Source organism: Callithrix jacchus, chromosome 4, assembly GCF_049354715.1.
Source record: "Callithrix jacchus isolate 240 chromosome 4, calJac240_pri, whole genome shotgun sequence".
Lineage (NCBI taxonomy): Eukaryota > Metazoa > Chordata > Mammalia > Primates > Cebidae > Callithrix > Callithrix jacchus.
The window spans coordinates 153159918-153182699 of NC_133505.1; the positions used below are offsets into that span (position 1 = coordinate 153159918).

The 22782-nt window shown below is 36.1% G+C and overlaps 1 protein-coding gene and 1 long non-coding RNA gene across 9 annotated transcripts in view; one reads left to right on the forward strand and one right to left on the reverse strand.

Moving 5' to 3' along the window:
* GRM1 (glutamate metabotropic receptor 1) overlaps positions 1 to 22782 on the forward strand; it is a 420197-nt gene that overhangs the window by 365368 nt on the left and 32047 nt on the right. For all 8 annotated transcript variants that reach the window (XM_078370258.1, XM_078370256.1, XM_078370257.1 and 5 more), the window contains exons 7-8: positions 8370 to 8496; positions 15654 to 16584. In XM_078370258.1, the coding sequence (XP_078226384.1) occupies positions 8370 to 8496; positions 15654 to 16584 (1058 nt within the window). The remainder of the gene's footprint in view (positions 1 to 8369; positions 8497 to 15653; positions 16585 to 22782) is intronic.
* LOC118153007 (uncharacterized) overlaps positions 1 to 22782 on the reverse strand; it is a 63724-nt gene that overhangs the window by 29177 nt on the left and 11765 nt on the right. Inside the window, exon 2 of the long non-coding RNA XR_013534611.1 lies at positions 14116 to 14233. This is a non-coding gene — a long non-coding RNA (uncharacterized LOC118153007). The remainder of the gene's footprint in view (positions 1 to 14115; positions 14234 to 22782) is intronic.

The window sequence follows — 22782 nt, forward strand, 5'->3', positions numbered from 1 at the left end:
GTCTCAGCTATGTCTTTATGGGCAGCATGAGAACAGACTCAAACAATACCCATCTTGTACTTGGATATTGGTATCTTGTGCTACATTTGGGAAGTTCTCTGATATTACCTTTTTAATATACTTTCTATCTTTTTCTCTACCACATCTTTAAGGCCTATAATCCTTAAATTTGCCCTTTTGAGGCTATTTTGTAGATACTGTAGGTATGCTTTATTTTTTTTTTTATTCTTTTTTCTTTTGAATCCTCTGATAGGTATTTTCAAATCTCCTATCTTTAAGCTCACTAATTCTTTTCTCTGCTTGATTCATTCTGCACTAAAGGACTCCAGTATGTGTTATTCAGTATGCTGATTTCTGCTTCTCTCTTTTTAATTATTTCCATCTCTTTCTTAAATTTATCTGATAGAATTCTGAATTCCTTCTCTGTGTTATCTTGAATTTCTTTGAGTTTCCTCAATATAGCTCTTTTGAAGTCTCTGTGTAAAAGGTCACATATCTCTGTTTCTCCAAGATTGGTTCTTGGTTCCTTATTTAGTTCATTTGGTGAGGTCATGTTTTCCTGGATGGTGTTGAAGCTAGCATATGTTCTTTGGTGCATGGGCATTGAGGATTTAGGTATTTAATGTAGCCTTTACTGTCTAGGATTATTTGTAACCATCCTTCTTGGGAAGGCTTTCCAAATATTTGAAAGAACTTGAGTGCTGTGATCCAAGCTGTATCTGCTTTAAGAGGCTCCCCAAGCCCAGGAACACTGCTGTTCTTGCAGACTCATAGAGGTACCACCTTAATGGTCTAGGACAAGATCCAGGAGAGTTCTCTGTGTTATCAGACACTCTTGTTCTCTTCCCTTACTCTTTCTCTCTCTCTCTCTCTATTTCTATTCTGAGCCACCTAAAGCTGTGAGTTGAGGGACACAAGTACCAATGTGGCCACCAGAACTCTGACTTTGCTGGGTCAAGCCTCAAATAAGCACAGCACTGGGCCTTTCTCAAGGCATGCTGTGACCACTCCCTGGTACCTAAGTCTGCTCAAGGCCCTGCGCATTACAATCAGCAAGTGGCTAAGCAAGCCAGGTCTGTGTACTTCCTTTCAGGACAGCAAGTTCTTTCATGCCCTGGGTGAATCTAGACGTTCCATCTGAGAGTCAAGGACTAGACTCAAAAACCTTAGAAGTCTACCTGGTGTTCTGTCATACTGCAGCTGAGTTGGCACTCAAACCACAAGATGCAGTCCTTCACACTCTTTCCCTCCTTTCCAAAGCTAGAGGAGACTCACCCCATAGGCACTGCCACTCCAGGCCATAAGGAGTACTGGCAGATTACCTCTGAAGGCCTAAGGTCCCTGAAATCAGCTTGTGGTGAATGCTCCCCAGCCTGGCACACATCCTTCAGGGCACTGGGCTCCCCTGTGGCTCAAGGCAAATCCAGAAATGTAGTTCAAGAGTCAAGTCATGGAATCAGGGACCCCAGGAGCCCATTTGGTACTCTACCCCCTTGTGGCCATGCTGGTACTTAAAATAAAGCCCTCTTTACTTTCCCCTCTGCTTTTCCTAAGCAGGAGTTTTGTCCCATGTCCACCACAGCTGGTAATCTGTTGAGTGTTACCTGAAGCCAGTCTCAAAGGCTCACTCAAGGCCCTCAACATAGTACATCGCTGTTTGTATACAGGGCACAAGGGCATTTCAGTTAGCAGGTGATACATGCTGCCAGGTCTGAGTCCTCTCCTTCAGGCTCAGGTTTTCTTCTGGCCCAGGATATGTCTAGAAATGTACTCTGGGTGCTAGGCCCTGGAACAGGGGCTTCGCAACTCTGAAGGGTGCCTTATTCTGCTATGGCTGAGGTGGTATTCTAGGTGCAAGACAAAGTCCTCCCCATTCTTTCCTTTCCTTTTCTCAAGCGGAAAGAAGGGGTCTTTTTTGGAGTTACAAGCTGTACAGCCTGGGGTTAGGGAAGGGATGATGTCAGCACTCCCTTAGCTTCCCCAGCTGGTGTGTCAGTATGTTGTCTGCTCCCATCAGTCCACTGTCTCTGGGCCTAGCTCACCCCTAGGACTCACCTAAGAGTTCAAGGCCTTATGCTCTAGACTGTGTTTCAAGTTTACTTGGAGACACAGAATCCTGTAGTCCTCAGTGGCAAGGTTTGCAAGCACTAAACTTCTTTTTTTTTTTTGAGATGGAGTTTTGCTCTTGTTACCCAGGCTGGAGTGCAATGGCATGATCCCGGCTCACCACAACCTCTGCCTCCTAAATTAAGGCAATTCTCCTTCCTCAGCCTCCTGAGTGGCTGGGATTACAGGCACGCGCCACCATGCCCAGCTAATTTTTTTGTATTTTTTTAGTAGAGACGGGGTTTCACCATGTTGACCTGGATGGTCTCGATATCTTGACCTTGTGATCCACCCGCCTCGGCCTCCCAAAGTGCTGGGATTACAGGCTTGAGCCACCGCACCCGGCCTCAAGCACTCAACTTCTAACTCATGGAATCAGCGAGTCTCTTCTGGCTAGGGCTGGTTTAAATGCGCCTACTGTGGACGAGCATCAGCTGAATTTAATTTGGTTTTTCCTTCTGTTCTAACAGTACAGCACTGAGTTAAGTGCTTCACAATTAGTGTGTTTTCCCATCCTCAGCACCTAAGGAAGCTCTCTGCACTATGTGGCAGCATCTAGAGGGTGGAGAAGGGGTGATGTCAGCGATCCAGGACTGTTTTTTCTAACTCTTCAGTGCCTCCTTCATCAATATGAAGTTAAAATCAGATACTGAGTACTCACTTGATTTTTCATTCTGTGTAGTTATTTCTTGGTGTCCCTGGTGGGGAAGGCAGATAATTGGTGGAATTCTCTATTCTGCCATCTTGCTTTGCCTTGTCTGCCAGAAACGGTTTAATCTCTCCTACTAGAGTAAACCCAGTTCCTTTATTCTTTTTAGTCTTTCAGCTGTTTCTCTTCTAAAGAAAATGTTCTCTTTTACTGTTTGACAGTGACTTTTCCACCATTACATTCTCCTGATGCTGTTTGTTTTCTTTCATTTATTCTCTAAATAAAATTTTAATTTAAACAAATCCATTTCATGTTACTTCAGTAATGTAGTCACAAAGTGGACATTTAATTTCCTATGGTATAAATGTTTGAAGACACTCACAGTGTATATAAAGTGAATCATAGCATTGTGTGTAGCAGAAGATTACCACTAACAAGCATAGAACCATATATACAGCATGTCAAAAGAATCAAAACAAGTCCTATGTCTTAGAAAGCTTTAGTCCTTCAAGGCAGGTTTCAGTGAAATGTTAAAACATTTCTATCACTCAGAGTTGTCATAAAAAGCATTTTAGTGTGACAAAAATTAAACAATACTTTATTCACTTATTGAATATATACATCATATGAAAGAAATATCAGTTACTATGACAAATATAAAAATAATTTTAAATTTGTGCCTTTGGGGAAACTATAAATAAGAGATAATAACCTAATACATTTTTTAAAAAAAACTTACCTGAATGAAACATATCTACCACATATTGGTAAAACAACTAAAGGACAAAAGCTAACTTGTGGTTAATAAAATATCAACAATACTTTTATTGATGAAGAGTTCCAAATAAAATGTTTTGAAAGACTCACTTCTTTAAAATACTCACTGAAGCATGTGACTTTTGTGTCTGATCTTGAAAGCAGTGACATAGAGGGCCTGATGTAGGAAAGATGACATTCTAAACAGAAGGTAATATGCATTTAAGCACAGATGCTGCCCTTCCTTTTTTCACAGACATATGTAAGAAATTAATAATAGACAAAGTTAGGCACAGAAACAAAAACTAGGGGCCAAGTGAATGCCTGATGGAAGAACTTATATTTCCAATGTATTAGAATGGAAGGCACTAAAGTTCTTTGAGTTCTTTGAACAAAATTATGTTTTTGAAAAATATTCAATTTAACACTCGCTCATTGGCTGTGTGTGATTGGTATATTTCTGTGCCTCAATGAGTATACTGTGAAAACATTGAAAGAATGGCATAGTCCTTTCCTCTGAGGAGCCACAGGCTATTTGGATAATCTTGGCAGCTATGTGCATCTTACCCTGAAGTGAAAAGAAATTAGATGCATGGTATATAATTCCACACACACACACACACACACACACACACACACACATATATACAATGGATCATACTGGCAGGGAACATAATTTCAGTATAGAGTAATAGAGTCTGAGTCTAGAGGGGTGGCTGTGAAGATAGAAATTATAAATTTCATCTTACAGGTATTATATGGCAAAAGTACACATGCTTGGTGCACTTGGTACATAAAGGTGGGGGATAAAAAGTAACTCCATTTAAGCATCCCTATTTTTCATTCTGTATTAAAGATATAAGCTAATAACATAATCATTAATTTATTCAGTGAGTCAAAAGCTAATGTTCAACACCTTCCTTGTACTGGTTATTTGCAGAATCTACTTTCACCAGTCATCCTCCATAAATAAATTTAGCATTATCATCTTTTGGATTTGTCTAATTAACAGTACTAATTTTACAGGGAGAGAAACATAAAGCTGGTTGAGGTGGCATACAGTAATTTGTGGTGGCTCTTACTGTACTGCTTAACCTAATTAAAATAGGACAGTAGCATTTATTTATTAATTCAGTTTTTCTCATATCATTTAGAAATCTTTTATAATTTAAATTTCTCTTGCCTGTTTTGAGGCATGCCTATTTTAAGGATAGGTGTGAGTTTTTTCAAAAATGACTTAATTTAACTCTACTTCAAAAGTTATTTGAAAGTAAAAGTAGAAAAAGAAAACCTTCTATACTTGTTGAAAATATTCTGTCATTTAATCTTTTTATGTAATTCTAAAACAGTGGTATAAATGTCAACCTGATCTGCAGGAAGGTTATTTTATTTTTATGAAGCTTAGAGTTTCTATTATTTTAAAATATGACAATAATTAGAGTTTCATTTCTGATTTTACAGATGGGACTATTTGAACATTTTTAATGTGTTAGAGAGAAACTTCTGCTCCTAGAGATGATGGATAAACAGAGTCCAGACTTAGCCTTCTGCCATAAGCAACTAGAAATCTTGACGAAACATATGAAACAACTGTGTTCAGACATTGGAAAATAGTACATGACCTTGAGTTCATGGAAATGAGAGGAAACAAACACAGTGAACCCAAAATCACTCAGCTTTCTGCCTTGAGTCAGAAAGACAGAGTTTCCTGATTGTTGTTCATTTGAGAGAGAAAACAAATGTAGGTTGGCCATCTTGCTAATTTAAGAATACAGAATCAGAGTTTTGGAGGGCCAAATCAGCTAGAATTTGCAGTGCAAAGTATGGAAGGAGTTGGATCTATGCAAAAAAGGAGTCAAAAAATGAGCGTAGGCATTCCCTTGAGTATTTGATTGAATACTAATCTACATGTCAGCAGGCTGGTATTTTGAGTTCAGTTAAGTAACACTTACTAGGGAGTTGGATTTCCAGAGCTGACATAGAGCCAGGAATTTTTCCAGCTTCCACCAGCCAGAGTAGACATATCTTGTTGAATACATAAGGAATTAAGTAAAAGCTCTTGGAGTGTCATATCTTAATAATGAGGCTAAACTATTCCTAGAATAGCAACTATTCTAGACTTGATCTAAACATTTAAAATCAAAGCTCGAAGGAAGCAAACTGAGCTGTAAGTTGCTTAACTGCCTGCTCAAAGTCCAACACTCCTTTAAAAAAAGGAAGAAAAATAAATCCACACTCTATACCTTAATGCACACAATGTCATACATCTGGCCAAAAATTTGTAGAAAAGTGGCAAAATGTGTTACATTACCAGGAAAAAAAACTGAGCAATAAAAACAGTTCCAGCAATTACATTGATGTTGAAATTAGCAATCAAGGGCATTAAAACACAAGGATAAATATATGCTAAAATATTTAAAAGCAGGCATAAATATAAAAAGAATAAAAATGAAAATATAAAAATAAAAAAATGGAAGTTATAGAGATGAAAATAGCGTATCTAAGAAAAAAACATTTTAATGGATTGGATTAACAACACATTTGTTGTTGTAGAACTAAAGGTCAGTGAACTCAAAAACATAGCAATAGGAAACAGGCAAATGAGGCACAAAGAGAAAAACATAAAAGCTAAAAGAAGCGAGCAGACTCTCAGTTACTTGCAGAGTAATACTGAGGGGTAGACTATAAGTGCAACTGAAGCTCCAAAAGGATGGGAGATTGAAGCAGGTCAAAAGAAAACCTGAAGAAATAATGGCTGTAAAATTTTAAATGTCATGAAAATGTAAACCCAAATCCATAAAGCTCAACAAATCCTAAGCCAGATAAACACTAAGAAGCCATTATAAAGTTGCTAAAAGCCACTGATAAAAAAATTAATATTGTCCAAAATAAGAAAGGGCTGATACACGCAGAGGAATAAAATAGCAGTTATGGCAGACTTCTTATCAGAAACTATAGGTGAGACAAGAAAGAAATACATCTTCAAATCACTGAAAGCAAAAAAAGAAATCTTTTACCTAGAATTCTATTCTGTAGGACAATGAAATGGCATAATATGCTGAAACAAAAAATAAATACACTGTCAACTTAAACTTCCATAGCAAGTGAAAATGTTATTTTTTGCTAAGGCAAAACTAATGCTTTTTCAAACTAATAAAAGCTGAGGGAGGTCGTATTCTCAGACAGGTACTGCTGTAAATGTTAAAGAAAGGTCTTCAGGAAAAAGAGTATTATACCAGACCAAAATGTGGACCTATACAAAGTAATTTAAAAAAAACCAGAAATGTAAATATGTGAGTAAATATAAAATATAATGTTTTTCTTATAAAATTTATTTCAGAGATAATTGACTGTTTAAAGCAAAAATAATAATTCATTTGAGAAGGGGCTATAAAATTAATATGTGGAAGTAGAATGTATAAAACTATTACCTAAAGGACGGGAGGGGAAAATGAAAGAATATTACTGTGGGGTTCTTACATTATACACAAAGTAGTATAATCTTATCCAAATGTGGACTGTGATAAATTAGTGATGTATATTGTCAACTTTAGAGCAACCACTAAAACATAATAACGAGGTCTAACTAATAAGCCACTGTGGGGATAAAATGAAATGCTAAAAAGAAGGCAGAAAACAAAGAACAGATGGGACAGACAAAAGCAAAATAAGAGGTGATTGATTTATATCTAACCATACTGATTATTATAATAAATGTAAATGTACTAAACAATAAAAGGCAGAAGTTGCCAGACTAGAGATAAAGGCAAGACCAAATGATAGGCTGTCTACAAGACACTCACTTTAAATGCAGTGTGTTTTTGTTTATTTTTGTACTATAGAGTGTAAAGTATTCACCAAATAAATTGAAAATGGGGGAAAGTTTAAACTGCTCAAATAATAAGTGGTTCTCCCATAATTTTGAACTAGTAATTTTGCTACCAATACTTGATATGATCTTTTGAATTCACTAGAAAAAGTCAGGCAGGGCAATACTTGATTCTGAATTCTTTTTTTTCTTTTCTTTTCTTTTTTTTTTTTTGAGACGGAGTTTCGCTCTTGTTACTCAGGCTGGAGTGCAATGGTGCGATCTCAGCTCACTGCAACCTCCGCCTCCTGGGTTCAGGCAATTCTCCTGCCTCAGCCTCCTGAGTAGCTGGGATTACAGGCATGCACCACCATGCCCAGCTAATTTTTTGTATCTTTTGTAGAGACGGGGTTTCACCATGTTGACCAGGATGGTCTCGATATCTTGACCTCGTGATCCTCCCGCCTCGGCCTCCCAAAGTGCTGGGATTACAGGCTTGAGCCACTGCGCCCGGCCTTTGATTCTGAAATCTTAGCTATCATTCTGTTTTTATGTATATATATATTTGCTCTTGAGTGAAATTGTCCATAATTCAGTCTTTCATAATTACAAAATATTATGTAATTACTTAGCTTTTATGAATTAATAAGGTTTTATCAGAGACATTTTGTGGTAAAACATTACTCTCTCAGGGAAGAAAAATGTATATATTTTTTACTTTTTTTGAAAGTAATAAATGTTAATATAAACAAAGATTAAATTAAACCGTTTCATTTTTATCTTTGCAAGAAATGTAGTCAAATAACTCTATAAAATAAATTAGTATTGAAAAGCCTACAAACCCAGCATGGAATGAATTGACATTTCCATCTGAACTCTAAGATAATCAAGTATATGCAAATTCACATTCTTAAGATTCCTCAGCATATAAGATTTTTTTCAAAGTTAGTCTTTTCTTCTTTATTCATAGTCTGAAAACAAGTCCTTATCTGAAATAGAAGCTTTTCTGAGAAAACTATCTTTAAAATTCATGAAATATCTGTGTTAAAGGTTATACGGAAAGGAGAAGTGAGCTGCTGTTGGATTTGCACGGCCTGCAAAGAGAACGAGTATGTGCAAGATGAGTTCACCTGCAAAGCTTGTGACTTGGGATGGTGGCCCAATGCAGACCTAACAGGTAGGAACTGCCTCACTTGGAAACCTTGTCCCTAACCATTTGCCTTTCTGATGTGTCCATCGCTCAAATGAGAATGATTAGCTCATATCTTCTCAATGTTAATTTAAAATGCATACTTTTAAGTGTTCATGTCAAGGAATGCATAAATCTCTTATAAGTTTTCTATAATCTACATTGAAAAGAAAGTTCATGTAAATCTATATAACAATGAATTGCTGTGTGGTAGAACATGGTATTATAGAGTTGTTTTCTGTTTTTCTTTAAATTGTATTTGAAGGTATTTCTGGCCACCTGAATTTATATTTGCTATCATTCCTTCAATATCTCCCACGGATGAGGCACAACTGTAGGTCCTAAAGATAGAAAGGTAAATGAAACACTGTCCCAGCTTTTATTTTGCATAAAATCTATCAGGGAAGGAACATGGTAAAATATAATAAAACATAACAGAATAATTGAAATAATAGAGATATCTATAAAGTTTGTTAGGCAGACAAGAAGAAGAAAAGAATTTCAGACCTAAAGTCAAACATGGGAAACATGAAAGTTTATGACACATATACAGAAAACCATAGAACAAGTATGTGCGGTTGGTAGGTAGACATAATAGCCCAGTGGTCAGTGGTCAGAAATGAGAATAGACAAGGACACTGACGGGATGGCCAAGTGCTTCTGTGTGACCTTCTTCTACATGTTTGGACTTTGGCTTTAAGCATAGGAGAACCACTAAAGAATTTTAAAGTGGTGAACGACATCATGATATCTGTATTTCTGAAGTATGCTTCATGTGGTGGTATAGGAAGCTATTGTATTGATGCAAGTGAGTTATTTGAAAACACGTGGACTAGAACAGCCACAGTGGGAATGGAAAGGAATGAATGAATGCAACAGATGATTCACTGGTAAAACCAATGGAACTCAGAAATATTGATTATATGAGTTTGTAAGTTTCCTAAGAGTGATGTTCATATAAATGAATTTTGTTTTTCACAGACCTTGTTATGAGCTTACAGAGGAGAAATGATTCATAAAACTTTGCATAAATTTTAGGAGCCATAAAGGCTTTTTTTTAAAAAAAAAATCTGAGTACATAGACACTTTGTCATCTGATAATCTAGCCTCTCATCTTAGAAAGAGGGAGCTGAGGCCTAGAGAGGTTGAAGTTGTATAGCCAAAGTCAGGAAAATAGTGAGATTCAGAACCTACTCCGTTGACCCCTGACTCCATGCATTTTTGGGTGCTGTGGAAAATCATCCAAAAATGTCATATTCTTGATGGTTGGTTACTTTTTTACTTGTTTCCAAGTCAGAATATGCAACTAAGAAATCATGCAGTTTATTCAAAGTATATCAGAAATGACTAGGTAAGTAGAACTAGGTCATGTAACTAAAATTATACTTACTAAGTGACAATACCTTGTAAAATGTTAATTTTGTTAGAAAAAAACAGCAGCAGAAAGCTTTCATGTCACCTAGTATAAAGGTCCTTTTTAAAGAGAAGAAAAGTAGATCAGAATGTTTTTGAGGGTAAAGAACTGCATCTCACTCATCTTTTTATTTGCCAGCTAAATTTCATGCCTAAAAATTACCCAGGAATTGCCCACCTCCGGAGATTCCTCTTTGCTCATTCTGGAGTGGAACTCAGCAGATCCTGATGCAATTAATCCCTGTCCCACCCATTGAGAAACACCACTTTCTGGTGCATAGCCTGATACCATGAACATAATAGCTACTTAGTGCATGTTTGTCAAATTGAGGGAATTAGGAAGAAGGGACTCACCCAAGGTCATCTAGGTCAATGCAGTTGGTTAATTAAAAAACCACACTGAGAATTCACAATTGTTTGTCACTGGATCTAATGAATGATCTCTCACTCTGCCATGGTTGCATGCAATGGACTGGCTTGGAAAAGCTTTTTCAACCTCATTTGGGTCTCATGCCTTCCATCCACTTTACATTATTTCTCTTCAAATTTTTATCCTCCTTCATAGTGTGTGCCTGCTGCCAGGCTGCTTTTTCTTGTATAAGTAGGTCCCCTTAGATGGCCATTGTGTTTGAGAGCTGGGGTTGACTAAGAGTCACTCCTCTCATCTGTTTGACTGAGATCACAGCTGACGAGGAAGAAGCTCAAAGACAAAAGTGACCTCTTTATCAGGTTAATCTTAGAAGTCAGAAGTCTTGGCTTTGAGGTACAAAAGTTTTTCTCTTGTCTACATTTTTTGGGCTTTCTCAAACTTTTCTCACTGCTCCATTTCACTTTAATTAGGGCTTATCTCACACATTAAAAAGAAGTTTTATTCTATTTTAAAACATTATGATAAAGAAACTTCATAAAAAGACCTGATATGATGTAATCCTGGAACTCAAAGTCATAACTTTTATACTCTAGAGATGCACTATTGTGGAATTATTGTCAAATGCCTACTGCCAAATGATCATTTCTGTTGATTAGGGGTCTTTAACTTGGTAAAGTATTTTAAAAATTCTCCTTGGTTAAAAATAGATGAATATTAATACGGTCACATTTCTAAAGATTTCTCATGTGCATAAAAGTCACTTTAACATTCAAATGAGTTGAGCCAGCAACTGCTCAGACCGTGTTGTTAGCTAATAACAGGCATGCAGCTACAATGGGGTCATATATTCAGATGATTTTATAAACCTTATCTTAGGGTCTTTCATAGTATAGATTTCTCATTCTAATGTGTATTTGTGTTTTACTGATCCCTATTTATTCTGCATTTCTTTTGGTCTCATATATGAATGGAAAATTAAATCTCATTTACCACTTGCTTCGTGCCATGTCAAGCACAAAGCAAGGGCATAGTCCTTGCCGATGTGTTCTGGGTGTTACCATGGTAGCGGTAGTTGTGAAAAGAGAAAACCCATAGGAACAGAATAAGAAAAATCAGTAGAATTACTCAGAAAAGTAAATGCATTGCATTATTAATAGCTTGATATAACTAAATTATTGAGTTAGTATGTTGATTGTCTCTAATAGACTCAGATAAATTCCTATTAGTAGTAAGAGAAATAGTGAAGACGACCTCAGATTTTTATAGCTTTAAATCAGTAAGGGAAGAAATATGAATAAACAAGAATATACAAAGGAGAGTATGATATATACAAGAATTTTGTAATGATTATCTTGCACAGAAGATCATTGTATGGTTATCAGCTGCTCAAAGGTCCTTGGGTTAGCAGTTAATTTCCATGCCCTTTCTACTTCCGGAGACTTTTGCAGAACTTCAGTTTAAAATCACTAATAATCAGTATATTAAGGTTCTCTTTTATTTTTCTAGGGGGTTGGGAATTATGAATAAATATTCCAGTGAAAATGTCCTCATATCACTGGCTTTATAAACTGGAATGTTTCAGCTAAGAAATAAAAATCTAGTTGTATTTTAGCCATTGTGAGGATTGTGGCTTTTTAACAGTGGAATGCTTATACAGAGTCATAAAACAAGCACACTATTTGAACTAGTACCTAGTAACAAATAATAGAGGGGAATGACTGTATACAATCCATCTGGGCATCCTCAAAGATTTCTTTTGCAATTTTATCAATGTCCCGTACATTTTTTCCAAATAGATTCAATTACAAATGAAGCATGAGCTGGACACATCTTCTGCTATCCTGAAAATGTCTTCCCATTGCTGTTTAATTGGCCAACTTGTCCCTCCAGAATAAGTTGTCTCATTTTTCATGAGTTGTACCGGGTTTTCACAAATGTTCTTTAAATGACACTTCTGTTTGAGATATCTACAGGTTTTCTTATCCACAGGCTCCCAAACCATAGACAACAGAGACCCTTTAGTTGGTCTACTGAAAGATCTGTCATTATGTTGATTTGGGTTATTTACTTTTTAAGTTTATCTGGAATTGTCAAGCCGTATATTGGATATTTTCTAAGCTGGTAATTTTACATTTTAACTGGTTTTTCCCCATTTGATTCAACTAATTCAGGAGGTTTAAGCCTACTTACAGAGGGAGAGAATATAGTCCTTTTTATGTCAGTTGTGGAACCTATTTCAGAACTATTTGAAGGTTTCCTAAAGTTTATTCTTCATCTTTATTTAGTTTACAACTTTGAATATTTATTGAAAGAAAAGCTTCTGAAAGTGCCTTATGTAATGCTTTTTCTATTTTTATTTTTTAAATGTTACACCACTGGTTTATTTTAATCTTCTCTTTTCTACTATTGCATTTAAACACTTTTCTCCATAAAAGGCTAACAATTAATTGAATTAATTTGTACATACTTGTGGTATGAACCGTAAATGTCTAATAAAATTTCCAAACTCTGTAGCAAACATTATGTTCTGTACTCATAAAGTTTAGGAAAATCTTTAACTATAGATCTTAATTTGGCTTTGCACTAGGATTTTTATTCAACTTCTATAGTTCTGACTTGTGTTCTAGAAAGTTTAAAAAGTTTCAGATTTTCCAGTGAAAACTCTGAAGACAGAGTAGCTCATTTAGAGAGTCAGGTAATGTTGCATAGTGAAAGAATGAAATGAAAAGAAGGTAGCATTCAGAAGGTTACAAAAGCCTTGACAAAATTCATCTTTGAATTTGAAAATTTGTTTGCAGGATGCCAGCTAATGGAGCTGACAATTGACTATTTGGTATTTTATCTCTTCATTTGTCTAGAGCCCCTTTTACATATTTTAATTTATTGATTTCATTATATTAAAAGTTCCCATAGGGCCATTGTTATTTTAAATATCTATTTTCCTATCTATCTATCTATCTATCTATCTATCTATCTATCTATCATCTATGTATCATCTGTCTGACCTGTATTGGGAAAAAAAATAGAATTAATGTGAGACTTTATATAGGAAGAATAAATTCTTCCAGAAAGAGGTTTTTATTTAGACAGAGACAAATCCCTGATACACTAGGAAGAGAGGCCACCAAGTTCTGTCAAAAGTGTGTGCTTGCTCATGGTGTCTTAGATTCCAAAAGCAAGCAGTGTAGGCCGGTAACACACATTCACTAAATAAGTGATCTTTCATAAGTTCACAATATGGGAACTACTCTTGTCAAGGTTTTCTAAGAAGCCTGAGGTTGAGTGACCTACCACTTTTTTACAAATTGGTTATCAGTTTATTGGATCTCCAAACATTAGCATTCAGGGCCAGCTGGGGTCGGACACTTCTTAGGCCTACATGTTCCTCTAATGTTTATGAACCACCCTTTATACATTCAACAGAAAAAGATGATTCAAAACAAAACAAACAAACAAACAAACAAAAAAAGCCCATAAAATAAGACTTTGTACATGTATGTAAATAATAGCAAAAACAAAGAAAACAGCAAAGGAATACACAGATATGAAAAATATTACCAAATTGTGTATTTCTAAAGTAAAATGTTTGTTGACATAATAAAAAACTTATATCTAATTACCAAATGGTGTATTTCAAATCCAAAGGTTATATGACTTAATATTTTAAAGATACAGGTGAAATTACCTTACACAAAGACCTAAGTTTAATGGCCTTCTATACAAAGGCCCACATGATTACAAATCCTAGGATAACGATAAGTAAATTCAGCAACAAGAGCTCATTAAAATTAACAAGAGTGAGAAAATTGTGGAGACTGACTCACATGGTAGTGGGAAGGACAGAATTTGGGCATGAGGGGCCCAGTGGGTGACCCTGCTGATCAGAGCATCTCTTGGAATGTTATCAAATAAGGGGTCTTCAAAATTATCTTGGTGAAGTCCCTAGAAATATGAAACATGGTGTGACTAAATACATACGTTTTTTAAAAAGAAACACAAAAGCTAAACAAATTGCTTACTATAGTAAGGGTTAGTGATGCTAGGCAGATACATTTTCTCTGAGCAGAAGACTATTTATTTTATATTGAGTGTTAAGAAAGTGTCGAGTTTAGGGATTGAAAACCTTGCAGAGTATGAGAGCTTGTTGACATCACCTGTACCAGTGTGATTACTCATATGAGACTGTTGATTAGTTGGCACTCATTTACTGAAGTGATTCTGATCTTGCCTGAGTGATTATCAGAAGCAAGGGCTGACAGTGCTTGCCTGGCATACAAACACATGTTCATTGAGGCAAGTTGTTGATTGACAGGTTTAGCACTGGTTCTGATGGTTCCTTGTTTCCATGGTACAGAACAATGAGTCTTTTCCTAAATTTATGGAAATGATTTTATTTTCACAATTTGGGAAATATTGGCCCAGACCAAATATTTTGTGGTTAAAAAATTCTGTGAAGGGGTTGTCTCCAGAGCCTGACAAATTTTTCTCTCACTCTGAAATACAAAATAGATTTTATTCTCCATCTAGAGGGAAAAGGTAAGTCAGATATTTAGGAACAAATTCTGGTCTTTCCTTTAAAGAGCTAGGTTGGGGGAGATTTTATTCTTCCTGGATATGTCCATTAGATGTTACTAACTCAAAGGCCCTCAGATTTCAGATACAGATAATTCATGATTCATGAATAGAAGGTGATATTTAAGGTATTGATATTCAAATATTAAGATATTTAAGGTAACAACATTCAATTAGTTGGCACAGTGAGTGCCAACTAATCAACAGTCTCATATGAGTAATCCCTTTGCTAGGGGTGATGTCAACCAGCTCTCAGAGTCTGCAAGATTTTCAATCACTAATATCCTTAAACCCTAAAATTCACATTGAAACACTTTGCTGGTCAAAAACTACTTATTTGTGAGCTGGACTTGCCTATGAACAATGACTACATCAAAAGAAAAGTTTAGTTAGTTCATTGCTTAATAATTGATTCTATCCCATTAACACCATTTAACCCTCACTGGAAACCAAGTTTCATTTGGGTGTGTTCTTTTTCCGAATGTGTAAAACCGAGTCCGATTCACCGAATGACATCTATTTATAATGCTTGTGTTGGAAGAAAAGATTATTTTTATAGGTTCAAGAATGTTGCATTAGGCTTGTAATGAGGTTAGGTTTGGGGATATAACTGTCCAGGGAAGACCATGATGTATCTTTATTTGTGTAATAGTGAGCATTTAAAAAACATCATTACATACCATAAATCATGAAGGATGCAAAGATGACTGTGTCCATGGTGACTAATAAGGATGCTGTTATTCCTAGCAGAAACCTTGGATTCATGCTAAAATGATTTTTCTCATCACAGGCTGTGAGCCCATTCCAGTCCGCTATCTTGAGTGGAGCAACATTGAATCCATCATAGCCATCGCCTTTTCATGCCTGGGCATCCTCGTTACCTTGTTTGTCACCCTAATCTTTGTACTGTACCGGGACACCCCAGTCGTCAAATCCTCTAGTCGGGAGCTCTGCTACATCATCCTAGCTGGCATCTTCCTTGGTTATGTGTGCCCATTCACTCTCATTGCCAAACCTACTACAACTTCCTGCTACCTCCAGCGCCTCTTGGTTGGCCTCTCCTCTGCAATGTGCTACTCTGCTTTAGTGACTAAAACCAATCGCATTGCACGCATCCTGGCTGGCAGCAAGAAGAAGATCTGCACCCGAAAGCCCAGGTTCATGAGTGCCTGGGCTCAGGTGATCATTGCTTCGATTCTGATTAGCGTGCAACTAACCCTGGTGGTAACCCTGATCATCATGGAGCCCCCTATGCCCATTCTGTCCTACCCAAGTATCAAGGAAGTCTACCTTATCTGCAATACCAGCAACCTGGGTGTAGTGGCTCCTTTGGGCTACAATGGACTCCTCATCATGAGCTGTACCTACTATGCCTTCAAGACCCGCAACGTGCCCGCCAACTTCAATGAGGCCAAATATATCGCCTTCACCATGTACACCACCTGTATCATCTGGCTAGCTTTTGTGCCCATTTACTTTGGGAGCAACTACAAGATCATCACAACTTGCTTTGCAGTGAGTCTCAGTGTAACAGTGGCCCTGGGGTGCATGTTCACTCCCAAGATGTACATCATTATTGCCAAGCCTGAGAGGAATGTCCGCAGTGCCTTCACCACTTCTGATGTTGTCCGCATGCATGTTGGCGATGGCAAGCTGCCCTGCCGCTCCAACACTTTCCTCAACATCTTTCGAAGAAAGAAGGCAGGGGCAGGGAATGCCAAGTGAGTTATCTGATCTGGGTTTGTCTCTCTTCTCTTCTCTCTTCCTTTCTCTCTCTGTCTCTGTGTGTGTGTCTCTTTCCTAATGTCCTCTAGTTTTCTGAGTTCTCTCTTCCATTCCCCCAATGACTTTCTCTTCCTTTCTTAATCTTTTCTCCTTTTGTTTAAATCTCACATTCTGTTTCAGTAGGAGTGCAGAACGGAGGCTTCTCTCTGTTTTCATTTCTTTAAAAGAACAAGAGCAGGAAACAATCCTCATTCTTGCCTAGAAGTGGAAGTTTCCGTTCTGCCAGTAACTTACCCTTTCACATAGGTCCTCCTTCTATGGAGCATCATTGTGGCCCTGGGGTCTGGCTCAAAGAAGCAAGCACTAATTATAATGTCTAGTTCTGACCATGGTGAAGGTAGCTTCTGGTTTATCATTCTGGAATAACACCACTATTAACTGGGGTGAAGGGGAGGAAGACTTAGTACCTGGAGAAACTGCCATTTCAAAATTTGATCACCACTGAGCACCGAGTATGTCCTAAAATAAGATCCCTCAAGCAACTATCTTATCACATCTCTCTGATTTATTGATCTCTATGCATATAGTAATAAAGATGTTCTATGTTGTTATACCTGAATTGGGTCATCTCTGCTACTGCAAGGTCATGATCAGAATAGTTTCAGAGTCATAAAGCACCAAAAAAAAAAAAAAAGCAAAGAAAAAGTGAATCAGGTGATAAGCCCCAAACTCAAGACTTTGTGTGAACATTAAAGTCCAGAGGAATTCTATTCAAAGTCCAGATGATTTCTATAATTCTTCTGAGTAGTTTGCATGATAAGCACTTCGCTATTCTTTTTTTGAGAAGAAGCATATGTTAAAATTTGCATGTGTCACCTCTTTCTGTCATCCATGAAAACAAATTTAATGTGATTTTTTAATCTTAAAAATAGCATGGATGCTTGAAGTCCTAAAGGTAACTGAATTATGCAAAAATTAAATCATTTCCTCAATTAGCAGCATTAATTTTTTTTCTTTCAAATAATCCTTTAAAAGTAAAAAGTTTTAATAATAATCATAATAAGGTACACATTGTTTAATAATTATTCCATCCATCTGAATCTATCAGCAAGGTATTATAAGATAAATGGACATTATTTTCCCGCATTTTATAGGTGAGAAAAGTAGTCTGCTGTAAATTTTTGTAATTTTTATTATTATTATTGTTTTCTTAATCCCAAATGGAATAGTAGAATTTTCGTAACCTTTCAATGTAATTCCCATTAGCCACTCTTTGTCTAGGTCTTAACTGGTATGATATTTCTCACCTTAACACATGCCAAAAATTTTAAGTGCTTTAAATTTCTTGGCTTTTTGTCCACTTTTCAAGCAGCAACATGGGCATCTTTTGCAGAATTTCTATACTTTGAGGATCTAACAAGGGAGTCTTTGGGAAAACAAGTAAAGACATCCCTACATTTTTTCAACATTAGGATGAAGCCAATAATGTATGCTTACTTCTTGATATATACATTTTTAAATTTGTTGATCATAAAAGTTGCTTAGCCATTTTTTTTTTCTGTTACCATGTTTTTTATTCTAGCTAAACTCCCCTTAGTAGCAAACTCCTGGCAGGGAGTTATCAGGGATCATGAAAGCAAACCAACAGTGCCATGAAATGAGAAAAAAAAAATAGACAATTAGCCATAAAGTCCAGATGTAAAATGACATCACTAACAATTTACACTAAGAGGGAAGAATTAAGAGGAAAGAAAATGAGAGTAAAGAAGGCATTCTTTATATCGGAACGTTCATAAGGATTAGAAGATTCGCTGTATTGCATCACCTATGATTTTCTGAGGGTTCCATTACAACAGCCACCATTATGCAGCTCCATGTTTCTAACTACCTTGCCTTTATTATGGTTCTTCAGAAGCTTTCTTACAATTTTGGGGTATGTGTCATTTTTGACAGTTGTTCTTCTAAACATTTCAGATTAAGAGAAAACCTACATAATTAAGTTATCTTATGTTGGTGCCCAGGAATATGCATTTTTGAAAGCTCTCTAGTGATTCTATATACATAGATATGGGCACCAGTTTAAGTGCACTTTGAATAATGAAGAGTATGCAGTGCTTGCTGCAGAAATGAGATGGAGCTAGCTGATGTCACATTACCAGTGCTAAGCATTTCTCAAGTGGCCAGGCATTGCCGCAAGTGATTATCTTCCCACGCCTGGAACCACTTTCCTTATAAACTGAGAGTATTCCCTTCACTATTAGAAATGTAGAAATTAATTTAATGTGGGATCTTGCTTTGAGAGAAAAAGCAGTATGGTCTAAATGAACTGGTTTATTAGTCTAGGAAGTACTAGTTTTATCAGCAAACTGTTAAACTAGTAGCTGTGATTTATCAAGCATTATTAAAATAATTTAATAAGAAATATATTTCTAATTAAAAATTATAACCTGCAGGTTTCTGAGTATAATTTAGACCTTCTCCAATATGCACCAAGCAATGAGATGACCCAGAGGGGGTATTTGAGGCTAACCTTCTATGGAAAACCATCGTATGTTTACTAATTTTTCTCAATTATTCTGCTGTTGCTCCTGTTGTTAATTATGTGAGACTGTAATTTTAGTACATAAAAAAGAATCTTAATGCTTATGTTTTTACCCTTTTTATTGCCATTTTATGTTTTCCTAGTTTGTCTCCAAAGTCACAAAAACCACAAACAATCTAATATTTTTACAGCAGCAAAAATCTGCTCGAGTTTTGCCAACTGAAGCAAAGGGGCTAAAAACTCTAGGGAAACATCACCCAATGAGTTTATTGCTATTCTGGATGTGTAACTCCTACATTTGTGGTACACCGAGGGTGCTCAGCAATCTGCATGTGTAGCTATAAACACAGAACAGATGCTGTAATGAAGAGCGTCCAACTCATCTATCTGCTTGAACATTGTTCTGAGGAGCTGCAAGTCCAGCAGCATTCTCATGACAGGCTGTTTCTGAGATACGTGGTTCGAATGATGTTGTGTGTCTGTTTTTAGCAAAGTTTACTTCAACTTTTTATTTTATTCACAGCTGAATATCTGACACAACCAAAGGTTTGGGCACTTTACATTTTCTGGAATATCATTTAGGAGGAGTTTAATTAATACACTGGGTATCTGGGTTACTTGAGTTATTTATAATCAGAAGTCCCTTCAGGCATACTCCTATCCTGGAAGATCAGCTGCAGTTACCTTTGACACCTCTCATTTCTTTAGCATTTTAAAAAAATGAACATGAATGGAAAAATATTCGGGACTTATATTTACAAATATTGAAAAAAATCTCTTTCTTGGCCATAGAATAAATGAAAATCTATGGACATTTATGAACAAGTAAATTATTTAGATCCAAGTTATTTAACACTTCTTTTTAAGGCAAAATGAGTTAACATTATTCAACTGAAAAATTCAAATATCATGTAAATGACATGCTTTTTAAAAAAGTAATTATATCAATGATTAAATTTCAAACAAACATCTCTAGGTTATTCCTAAATAAATAAAATCACTGAGTGCCAAACAATTTGATGGCACATGGAGCTGAAATGTGAAATGTGACAATACAGTGCTATGACCTTTTGCATGCAGAATTGCGTACAAAACTAAAAACAATTACAATCCTTCCTCCCGAAAGGCATCAGACTGACACAAAGAAGTAATTTTAAAATATATTTTACTTAAGTAACCTATAATGGATATTATTATGCTACCTGGATTATTTCTTGAGTATTTGAGTTTTTTTTTTTTTTTTACTGAGTCAAGAACTAAGTGAAATTCTAAATGTAATGATGCTCTGAGGAAATTTTCCACTTTGTTCTTCTCTGCTGGAAACATATTTTGTCCACCAGTAGAAGCAAATAAGCCTGCAGCATTAGTCATTAGGCCCTAGGTAAACATTTTGATTTGTCTTTCCTCTGATTATGAAAAGAGATGTATTAATGAGCTTACAGATATCACAGCCAAATAGAAATGGCATCTTCTTCTCTTTTCATTTTTGATTCAGTTCTCATTTAATTTTATAGCTCTGCTAAATTTTTATGATTTTTAATTGACATATAATAACTGTACCTTTTTTATGGGGTACACAGTAATATTTTCGTACCTGAATAACATGTGTAATGATCAAATCAGGGTGATTAGCACATCTATCATTTCAAACATTTATCATTTCTTAGTGTTGTTAAGATTCAAAATCCTCTCTTCCAGCTGCTTGAACTGTGGTTAATTATAGTCACTGTACCCTACCAGAATTTATTTGAAAGAACTCATTCACTATTCTCGTTCACAAATAAGATAATCTTGTCATTTTGAAATTCTCTTTCTTTTAATTATATGATATATAGCATTAAAAACTATTGTAATTCTTCATGATATTTATACTAAACATCAGATTTTTTTTCCTGTGTCACTTCTTCAATTTAATGAGTCCAAATTGATACTGCACCATACCAAAGTGACCTACAAAACCTTTATCTAAGAGATAAAAGTACCTCCTCTCAAATAATACAGTTTATTTTCAGGCTGCTAACTGTCTGCAAGGCTTCCTGCATTGGCAACAGCAGCCATTTGTAATAGAATTTTACTGCTGAGTAGTAATATTTATTGAGGATCTACTTCTCATTCATTCACTTATGCAATCAATCATTGTAAGCTTAAAAGCACTTAGGTACTTGATAAGGTGCTAGGTATTGAAGATGAAACGTGTGTGTGTGTGTGTGTGTGTGTGTGTGTCAGGCACTGACTGTACCAGTCTTGAAATATGGCAAGGGGAGACACTAAAAAAATATAACTAAATGTATTATGTTAGGTACCATAGTGGAAAACCAATATAACACTTTCAGTGCCCAGGGAAGAGAGTTCAAGTCTAGCTAGTGGAGTACTATCTGTAGGAGGATTGGAAAGATCTTTGAGTATAAGTAGAATTTGAACTTGACTATATAGGGTGTTTTTCAACAGAAGAAATTGTGCTATTATGGGGCATTTTACATAGTGAAAATAATATAAGTGAAGATGTAGAAATGTTAATGCACTTTCATGCCATGACATAGAATTTGTTATGCATGAAGCATATAGAGAGGTATAGTGCTGGGAAAATTTGCAAATGCAAGAAAAGGATAGAATGCAGATAATAGTCACTGTCCCAAGAGGAAGTTTCAGTACTTTTTCTGTAAACCGCAAGGTGCATTAAACGTTTTGGTAAAGTTTCATCATCATGTGTAAGCTTTATGGGAAGAAATTGACTTATAGAAAGACCAGTTAATAGAGTGCCACAGTAATCCAAATAATAGGTAAAAATCAAAACCTTAAACTAGAGCAAATAGAGTGAAAGCTGAATCCAAGGCATGCATATGAAAACATTTTCTGAGCTTAATTCACTCGACTTGAAATACCAAGTTTTGTGAGGTGAAAGAAATTGTAAGAAAGTAGAATAGGGCACTTAAGATTTGAGCCTTGGTAAGTAGAAAAATACTGCTGCTATTAAACAGATAAGGAATACAGGAGTTGGACACAGGAGGTGTTGACAAGTTGGGTTTCAGATTAATTAACTGAAAGTGGTAGAAAGTCATCCAAAGGGAGGTATTCATAACGTTCTTAGAAATTTAAATCCGGAACTTAAGAGAAAGGTCTAAGCCAGACCTCTAGAATTGAAGATCTATTTTCAAAATATTTAAAGAACCCAGGAGGGTAGCTATGAATGAGAAAAGAAGAACTACGAGGAAGAATAAACACTGGGGAACTCTTACACTTAAGAGGTAAGATAAGGAAATCTGAAGGCAGTAAACAAAGGTAATCAAAAAGACTGTGGGAAGTAAAAGGATGCAATATTATGGGAACCAAGGAGACCTTGTCTTAATGTACTCAGATTGCCAAAACAGAATACCACTGACTGGGAAGCTGAAATAAAAGATGTGTATTTTCTCAGTTCTGGAGGCTGAAAATCAAGATCAGGGTGCCAACATGGTTGATTTCTGGTGAAGGCTTTCCGCCTGAGTTGCAGACAGCCACCATCTTGCTATGTACTCACATGACCTCTTCTTTGGGAGACAGAGATAGAGGATATAGATAGCAGTGAAACGGACAGAGAGACAGCTCTATTGTGTTGTTTTGCTTTGTTTCTATTTTTTGTTTTTTTACATGAGCTCTAATCCCATCCTAAGAA